This window comes from Thermothelomyces heterothallicus (genome assembly GCF_042370625.1).
Source record: "Thermothelomyces heterothallicus CBS 202.75 unplaced genomic scaffold P884_scaffold_14, whole genome shotgun sequence".
Classification (NCBI taxonomy): Eukaryota; Fungi; Ascomycota; class Sordariomycetes; order Sordariales; family Chaetomiaceae; genus Thermothelomyces; species Thermothelomyces heterothallicus.
In genome coordinates, this window is record NW_027192575.1 from 358727 (window position 1) to 368412 (window position 9686).

Here is a 9686-nt window from a genome sequence, read left to right on the forward strand (position 1 = left end):
GATAGTTGGCAGAGTACGGATACGGAGTTCAAGACGCGCCAAGACCAAGAAACCGTGTCGCGCGTAAAGTGGCACTTGACGCGCGCGGCCTGGGGAGAACTGCCAAGCACAGAAGTACCTAGGTACCTACCCAAACATAAATCCGTACCCCGTGTGTTCTCCATGCCTTGTGAATTAACACTGTGAAATGTAACCTGGACCCTGTCCTCTACACCCCTAACCCGCCTGTAATCAGATGAACAGCACCTTCCGCCAACTACGGAGTACTCATACCTGTCATCTTCAGTTGGTGGTTGCTGTCCAGGCCCCAGGAAACAAGGCCTTTTCCTCTGGTGTCGAGTTCCCGTTTTTTTTGTTCTCGAATACTGTTTTGCGGAGGCTCGCGATAAAGGTGCTGTTTGGCGGTCGGTGCAGCTCTGTGTCACCGATTTGTTACCCCTGTTTGGTCCGTTCGACGTCATTCAGACTGGCGGCCTTCCAACTCCGATTCCGTCCCACTGATCTATGTCGTGTTGCTCGCCCACCCCTACCTACCCCTGGATCACACGAAACCTTGCTCGGTCAATGAGAATGACAAACCTCCGTCTCACGATCGAAGACGGCAAGTTCCGCGACGGCTACGGCAGGCAAGTCCTTCTCAGAGGCATCAACGTCGCCGGCGAAGCCAAGTACCCCAGCAAGCCCAACCAGCCGTCGCACGTGCCAGAAGACTTCTTCGATGGAGACAATGTCAGCTTCGTCGGCCGGCCCTTTTCCAAGGAGGAGGCTCATCTCCATTTCTCGCGGTTAAAGCGCTGCGGGTACAACACCATCCGCTATGTCTTCACTTGGGAGGCTATCGAAGCCGCCGGTCCGGGCATCTACGATGAGGCGTGGATAGACGAGACAATAGAGGTGCTGAGGGCGGCAAAAAGTTACGGTTTCTATGTCTTCATGGACCCGCATCAGGATGTGGTGCGTGTTCTGACTCCTGCCCGCCGGCTCGCGATATGGGCAGGGCACAAGGTCGAAGGAGCTGACGCGTGTGATTCTAGTGGTCTCGTTTCTCGGGAGGCTCGGGCGCTCCCATGTGGACGCTCTACGCAGCTGGGCTTAACCCCCAGAGTTTTGCGGCGACAGAAGCCGCCATCGTCCATAACACTTACCCAGAACCCGACGCGTTTCCCAAGATGATCTGGTCGACAAACTACTACCGCCTGGCCGCGGCCACCATGTTCACCTTATTCTTTGCCGGGAGAGACTTTGCACCACGGTGTATCATCGACGGGGTCAACATTCAAGATTACCTACAGGGTCACTTCCTCCGCGCCTGTGCTCATCTAGCGCAGCGCATCCACGAGGCCGGCGACATCGAGAACGACGTGGTGTTTGGCTGGGAGAGCTTAAACGAGCCGAATAAAGGCATGATAGGCTACCAAGACATCAGTGTCATACCGAAAGAGCAGGCCCTCAAAAAAGGAACTTGCCCGACAATATGGCAGACCATGCTTACAGGGTCTGGGAGAGCAGTCGAGGTCGAGACCTGGGACATGGGGGGACTTGGCCCTTACAGGGTCGGGCGCACGCTTGTTGATCCGCATGGCGAGGTTGCCTGGCTCCCAGAAGGCTATGATGAGTCGCGGTACGGCTACAAGAGAGATCCAGGGTGGAAGCTGGGCGAGTGCGTCTGGGCACAGCATGGCGTCTGGGACCCGTCGACGGACACGCTTCTCAGAAAGGACTATTTTGCGAAGCATCCGGCAACGGGGGAAACCATTGACTATTCCTACTTCACCAACACCTACTTTATGGATTTTTTCCGCAAATACCGCGACACGGTCCGGTCAGTACACAAGAACGCCATCATTCTTCTGCAGGGTCCCACCATGGAACTTCCACCGCTCATCAAAGACACCCCGGACGGCGATGATCCATTTCTAGTCTATTCCCCTCACTGGTACGATGGCATCACCTTGATGACCAAGAAATGGAACCGGAATTGGAACGTGGACGTGATAGGCGTGCTCCGCGGACGGTATTGGCACCCAGCCTTGGCCGTGAAGCTGGGGGAGACGGCAATCCGGAACTGCTTCCGAGACCAACACGCATCCATGAGAAAGGAGGGTCTCGATCGCATGGGGAACCACCCATGTTTGATGACGGAATTCGGCATTCCGTACGATATGGATGACAAGTACGCATACAAGACGGGCGACTACTCGAGTCAATCGGCTGCTATGGACGCCAATCATTTCGGAGTGGAGGCCGCCGGCTTGGAAGGTTACTGCCTTTGGCTATACATGGCCTCAAACGATCACGAAAAGGGAGATCAGTGGAATGGCGAAGATCTGTCCATCGTCTCGGTCGATGATAAGCTGCTACCACTCTCGGCTCGCCCCCGCCCCCCAAGCCTCGAAGACTCGACTTCGAACCTACGACCACCGGCTGCTAGGAAGGAGTTGGACGACGACGAGAGCGTTACACCCGCTAACCTCAGACGCTCCATCACAAATCCTTCCATTTCTTCAGAGGCTACCTCGCGTCAGCCCGAACTCACGGCTTCCCCGGGCTACCGTGCAGCAGAGGCGTACGTGCGGCCAGCACCGGTCGCTACGGCCGGAGTCATAACGGATTATGGGTTCGATCTCCGAAAATGCCTCTTCACGTTGACGATCCAAGCTCCCAGAGTGGCAGATCCGGAGGCGCCGACAGTAGTGTTCCTCCCGGAGTACCATTTCCCCAAGGACGAGTGCTCGGTCGAGGTGAGCTCGGGTAAGTGGGAGATAAGCAGCGATGAGGAGGAGACGGTGCTCACCCAGCGGCTGCGCTGGTGGCATGGTGATGGGCAGCAGACCTTGAGGGTTTCCGGGGTCATCAAGAAACACAACATCGGAGAGAGCGCCGAGGATACGGGGTATTACGAGCAATGTAACCAGGGGGCATGGAGCAGTTGCACGGCCATGTAAGGTCCTTAGCGCTACGGGACTGCGGGTAGCGCAGAAAGCGATGTGTCTGGTGGTTTTGTTTTTCTTTTCGTTCCTTTCCTTTTCTTTCCTTTTCTTTTCTTTCCTTTCCTTTATTTTCTTTCTTACGGCTTCAGGTCTTAGTTCACACAGCATTATCATCAGTAGGGCTATGTGGGGGGAATTGGGGCATGTCCGAGGCTCAGGTAATTTCGTAGCTGGTATTGAGAAGCGATGGATCCAAGGATTCCGCCCCTCTCAGATCGACCACAATTCATCAAGAGGCTCTAGGAGAAACAATCCTTGAATTTGAGGAGTACCGGGTACGTCGGCCTGCCAACCTGCACTACCGTCGCATGTGCCACACACTCCGCGGGAATATAAGTTATGTCGCAATGGGCTGCAGGAACAACAGACTCGGAATCGGCTTTCTCGTTGGGTGGTGCAGATCTCAAATATACCTGTTGGTAAAGAAACCGTGGCGACCTCGAGTGGGGATTTGACTCCTTGCACTAGAAAGCATATTGACTTCGAGGGGTATCTGACACCCGAGGCAAAGCATTGACGCCCCTTGGACTTGAAGCTGGCGGCGCTGTCATGTCTGGTCTTGACGCAGAAAGTGTGGATTTGGGGTGATTTGCGCAATGGGACTGCAGCCCCACCACTGATGAGCCATGGGTGGGCGAGAGCTAAAGGCATGCACCCAGCTGATTGGCCGAGTCCTCTAGGATTCAAGCAGGAAGCTGCAGGGTGCAGGCAGCTGTATCACAAAACCGAACCACTGCCGCCGCCAGACCCTGGGCTGGGCCCGAAACGAGGAACGCGCAGACGACAAAGAGCACCCGAGCAGAAAAGAGGAGCAGCAGGCGGCAGCTTTGCACCAACCTGACCACGCCCACCTCCCGCTCTCGCTCTCACAGCTGTCATGCCGCCATCCCATATTTCCCTCGAAATGAAGTCTGGACGGTAGACCTCGTTCATTTCATTGTGTCTGTTACCCAACGCCCTTCACAGCTTTGGCGCCCGCATCTCCGGGGTACCGCACCGGAGAGTCTTACGTTAAACTAGTTACCTACTTGGGCAGGGACGCCTAAGCTGGGTTAACCTGTGCCGCTCCAAAGGTGGTGTGGACGGATGACCAGCGACTACAGAAACCCGAGGTAAGCGCCGTCCGATACCAGCCGTGCGCCCCGGGGCCGTCGAGAACAAGTCACGACGGCCATCATTCCCGTCTCCTCCGTGTTTGCACGGATCAGTGAATTAGTCTCGATCATCAGCTATCCTAATTCCCTCGCCTGTGTCTGCACCGATTTTCGTCGATACCGACTCGGGCTTCCCCCGCGCGCTCGGCCTTGCAGATCCCCCCGACCGTGCACCGCTTTCGACCCTGCGACAGCACCGATAACTCGTGAGCGCGGCTGCTAGCCATGTATCAAAATGGCCAACGGGACACCCGTCCCTTCCAGGTCCCCCCTCCGCCTCCGCCCATGTCGCCGCCGCCGCCCGTCGGAATCAGCAACATGATGGCCATCCCCCCTCCGCCCCCTCGGTACCCAAGTGCCCCCACGACCGGCGGCAATGTGTTACTCCCACCGCCCCCGGGCCCACCGCCAAATTCTACATTTCCATCGAGCGCCATCGGACCGCCCAGCGCCTTGGGCAACGCGCCATGGCACGGGCGGTGGGGTCGCGCCTACGACGGCCGGACGGCCTTCAACGTCCCCCCTCCCCCGCCGGTCGTCGGCAGCACCGGGCTGCAAGCCTATAACCCAATGTCTCACGCCCAAACGCACGCGCAGGCCATCACTGCCGCCAATTCCACGACGATGTCGTCTGGCCAGACCAATCTTACGGTGCCTCCCCCACCGCCTCCGAGCGAGCAGATGAGTGCGACATACATTCCGACAAAAGATACCTATGGGGAGGGCGTGGGCATCCCGGGGCTGTGGATTCCCGACGACGGCACCCACTCGGGCCAGACCGGGACCGGGATGGACTCGGCCGCTGCGACACCGTTGGAGGAGACGTCGGGCCGTGACGGGCTGTATGCTGCGGCCATGGGTGCGAAAGCGCGGCCCAATACCAGCGGCGGGACATCGTCAGTTCCAGCCGAGCTCGCAGCTCAGTGGCCGCTGGAAAGGGTCCTGGCATGGCTACGGGCAAACAATTTCTCCAAAGACTGGCAGGAGACCTTCGAGCTCCTTGATATCCACGGCGCGAAGTTTCTGGAGCTCGGGAGTAGCCATGGCGGTCGCGGAAACTTTGGCATGATGCACCAGCAAGTGTACCCGATGCTGGCCAGGGTGTGCCCGAAGAATGGGGGCGTATGGGACCAGCCTAGGGAGAGAGAAGAGGGTAAGAGAATGCGGCGGCTGATCCGGAGCGTCGTCACCGGTCGTCCGCCAGATCCGTCAATGGTGATGGCCAGCCACGCTCGCAAAGCGTCCTCTAGTGCCGTGGGCGCGCCGAGCACCGCGAACGAGTCGGCCGAGTCCCCAAACACTCCGATCAAGACCCCAGGTCCCGGCTTCAGCGGTAGGAGATTCTCGCAGTCGCGGTCAGCAACCATGCCTACGTCCAACAACACCATGAGCTCGGACTCATCGAACCACAGGAGCCTCATGAAGAACATCGATACCGCGATTGCCCGTCGTCATAGTCCGAACCCGAGCGAGTCCGGCGAGGTCGGCTCCCTCCGCGAGTCTAACCTGCTGGGAAGGGACAGCCCCGGTGGCAGCCCCGTTCCTCAGTCCGGCCTCCTCCCTCCTTCTTCCACCGCAGGGAACGTCTCCGCCTCCCCCCACAGAAGCAGCTTCGGCCACCGTTCGCGCAACAGCACTGACTCGATATCCTCAAACGCCGCAATCTACGGTTCTGGGGTCCCGCCCGATGCGGCAGCGTTGCTCAAGAACGGGGTTAGCCTCGGTGACCTGGTGAACGCGCCCCGCGGCTCCGACGAACACAGTCAGCGGTCCGGCCAAGATGGCAACAGACACTCGCCGCAGGATACCGGTGACCGAAGCGCAGGGACAGATCCTCCGGGCAGCGCCAAAGGCAGCTCGTTCTTTTCGTCGATATTTAAGGGCCTGAAGAAGCCTGACGACCATGACTCGCCAACCAGCCCGAGTGTCTGCAAATACTGCCGCCATAGTAACCCGGGCGAGAACTCGCAGGAACGACCGGCCTCAAAGCGGGCCGGCAGCGGGCGCGTCCTCATACTTGCAACTGCCGATTGCTGGAACTACCGTATGGTAGACGTCACTGATGTTGGGACGCCCTCCGAGTTGCGACAACTTATTTGTATCAACCTGGGCCTTCCGAGCAGCGACGGTGCTCAAATCTATCTGACAGAGCTGGGAAGATTCGAGCATGACGAAGAACCACTTGATGATGCGAAGCTACTAAGCACCAAAACCCATGTTGGGGATTCGGTCGGGTCATTGAAATTCTTTGTCCGCCCGAGCATGTTCCAGAATGGAAGTCCTGCGACAACATCGTTTGGGAATGGGCCTGTCGCTGTGGAGGAAGGGGATGTCAATGCAAAGGACGGGCGACAGCGGCCCGGTTCCTCCGCAGCCACCTCGAAACAAGAACCGCTCGAAGGCAAGGAGCGAGACGAAAAGATGTTGACAGCCGAGGCCATCCAATACAGGGCGGAACAGCTGCGGAAGCAGGAGGAGTACCTCGCGAAGCGTAGGCAAATGATTGAGGCCAAGGAGAGCAGCCCGTCTGCGGAAACGCCCTACGGCATTGTAGGCAGGACCGTGAACTTTGACGTCCCCAGAGGATCGCCGTACGAGGATCGGAAGGTGGACACCTTGTTCCCGCAGCGCAAGGCCCCGGCGCCCCCGGAGAACCCGTCGGCCACGCTTCTCCGGGCAGAATCGCGGAGGAAGAACCACGGCACACGCTTGTCGCAAGATAGTAATACGAGCGGCGGCCGTCCGAAACGCGCGTCGTCCGACTTGCGCGAGGAGGTCACATTCGAGAAGCAGAGGAAACGACCAGGCATGCCAAATCCAGAGGACGGTATTCACGGTCTGCTGGTAGGCATGGGGGAGCGGATGGCTGGTATCGGACGGCCCACCCCGAGCGGTCACAGAGGGTTGTCGCCACACCGGGTGTCGTCGATGCCGGTGACAAACACCGAAGCCAATGCTCAAGGTGAGAGAGCTTTGTCAACCATTAATCTCGGCCAGCGGACACGCTCCGGCTCAGGCAAGAGTAGTCCCAAGACCGGACCCGTTCCCGGATCACCGGGGTCTACCACCTGGAGTGCTAAGAATGTGCCGTTCCTGGTTCCGGACTACTCGCCGTACCCTGGTCCTGACAACCGGGGTTTCGCCGGAGCGGTTCCAGGCCCCGACCAATTCCGCGGAGGGACAGGTGATGCTAAGATTCATCGATCAGCACATACTCCATCGCCAGGAGATGTCAGCCCGAGCTCTCGCGAGCCAAGCCATGCCCTCGCGACCACAACCAGCGAGAAGCGCAAGTCGCACGGCCCCGACACGGACTTCCAAGGCAACGACGTCAGGTTCTCGCAAGCCTCGACCCTCCACGAGAACAGCAACGAAAACCGGAACGCGGCCGGAGACGACTCCGGAGATGACTCCGACGACGGTTTGTTTGCTGTTCCTCTCTCGGCACGCAATAACGCTACGTCCCGGAAGACGGGAGCCTCCGCGGAGGGCGGCGAGTCCGACGGCAGCGGTAAACGGCCAAGTCTGCGGGTGAACACGAACCGCTCTCGGAAGGCCGTATCGGTCGCCTTCCAGTCCCCGCAGTCCAGTGGCGACAGCAAATCGCCGGCCGACGGTGAAGAAGACGGAGCAAACGGCCGGTCGTCGCAGATTGATGACCCCGAAGTGAAGCTGAGCAGGCGCAAGTCGTTCATCGAGAAGGACGTTTGGGCCAACCGCCCGCCTACCGATGCACTTATCAACAATCTCGAGGACTTCTTCCCCAATGTTGACGTTGACCAGCCAGTTCTCGAGGACGGGGAGGGGCCTTCACCCATCGACGAGGCAGACGAGAGCGAGCAGAACGCGGGAGGGTCCTCTTCTGTTCCGCCTATCCCTCCGCTGCCCGCTGGCCTGGCCTCCGGGGCCGGCCGAGCTGCTTCCACGTACAACGAGAGCGATACGCTTGGGTCCGATGAGTCAACCCTCAAGGCGCTCGACTCACGACCCACGTCGATGCAGACGCTGACAGGTCGGAGCGTGCGCCGTTCTGGTGGGCTAGGACGCATGAAGTCGATCAGGGAAGTTGCTCGCGGTGCGCACGAGGCAAGCAAGCGGTACACGCAGGCTTCGGGACCGCTGAACTCCCGGGCCGGGGCGGGGCCTGGTGACAGGAACACCAACCTGATGCGGCGCAAGAGCACCAAGATGTTCAACGCCAATATCGTGCAGATCCAGCCCGAGCGCGGGTCGCTCAACATGGCCCTGAGTCAGAGCACGATCCCGCAAGACAACTTACCGACGCAGCAGGGCAACCGTGACAACATTCCCAAGCGGCAGACGACGTTCCGCTGGTTCAAGGGCCAGCTCATCGGCAAGGGCACGTTCGGGCGGGTCTACCTGGGCATGAACGCCACGACAGGCGAGTTCCTGGCGGTCAAGGAGGTCGAAGTGAACCCAAAGGCGGCGCAGGGTGACCAGAAGAAGATGCAGGAGCTGGTGGCGGCGCTGAACCGCGAGATCGATACGATGCAGCACCTCGACCACGTCAACATTGTGCAGTACCTCGGCTGCGAGCGCAAGGAGCGCAGCATTTCCATCTTCCTCGAGTACATATCTGGCGGCTCGATTGGCTCGTGCCTGCGGAAGCACGGCAAGTTCGAGGAGCCCGTGGTCGCTTCGCTGACGCGGCAGACCCTGTCCGGGCTGGCGTACCTGCACAGAGAGGGCATCCTGCACCGCGACCTGAAGGCGGATAATATCCTGCTGGACCTGGACGGCACGTGCAAGATCAGCGACTTTGGCATCAGCAAGAAGACGGACAACATCTACGGCAATGACAAGACGAACTCGATGCAGGGGTCGGTGTTCTGGATGGCGCCCGAGGTGGTGCGGTCGCAGGGGGAAGGGTACAGCGCCAAGGTGGACATCTGGTCCACCGGGTGCGTGGTGCTCGAGATGTTTGCCGGACGCCGGCCGTGGAGCAAGGACGAGGCGGTCGGTGCTATCTACAAGATTGCCAACGGAGAGACGCCGCCGATTCCGGACGACATTCGCGAGGAGATCAGTCCGATTGCGATCGCCTTCATGCTGGACTGCTTTACCGTGTACGTTGTTCTCTTTATCCTTTCCTCTTTTTTTTTTTTTCTTCCTCGTCATCTTTCGTTGTCCCTATTAGAAAGGCTAACACCGGATCTTCCACCCATAGGGATCCTACGGACCGCCCGACTGCCGATGTGCTTCTCTCACAGCATCCGTTCTGCGAGCACGATCCCAACTACAGCTTCTACGATACGGAGCTCTACGCCAAGATCAGGCATGCCTTGTAGCGGCATGGAGGAGGCTGTGCTGCTGTTTTGTGTGGATGATTTGGACGAAGAGGAACAGCGGAACTGGTGTCCGCTGGAAGGGCATGGTAGCGTGGTGGTTATGGTTGCCACGGAGGCCATGGGACGCAAAGGTTGTTGTTATGTCGGGTACAGGCAGTTTCGATGGAAATGATTTTGAATTTCGTGCATGCAGTAGGTAGTAGTGTGAGTGTGGTAGCTGTCGCCAGCAATGC

General features: G+C 59.0%; 2 protein-coding genes across 2 annotated transcripts; both read left to right on the forward strand.

Moving 5' to 3' along the window:
- Nucleotides 1-570: 570 nt before the first annotated feature.
- On the forward strand, nt 571-2945 carry P884DRAFT_270438 (glycoside hydrolase family 5 protein; the record flags this gene model as incomplete). The annotated part of the gene is made up of 2 exons (XM_069442352.1): nt 571-954; nt 1035-2945. The coding sequence occupies 2 exons, from the start codon at nt 571-573 to the stop codon at nt 2943-2945; spliced, it is 2295 nt and encodes a 764-aa protein (XP_069296783.1).
- A 1424-nt stretch (nt 2946-4369) lies between these two features.
- P884DRAFT_202810 (uncharacterized protein) lies at nt 4370-9453 on the forward strand (the record flags this gene model as incomplete). The annotated part of the gene is made up of 2 exons (XM_069438458.1): nt 4370-9231; nt 9333-9453. 2 exons carry the CDS (start codon nt 4370-4372, stop codon nt 9451-9453), a joined length of 4983 nt encoding a protein of 1660 aa, XP_069296784.1.
- Between the last annotated feature and the right edge of the window lie 233 nt (nt 9454-9686).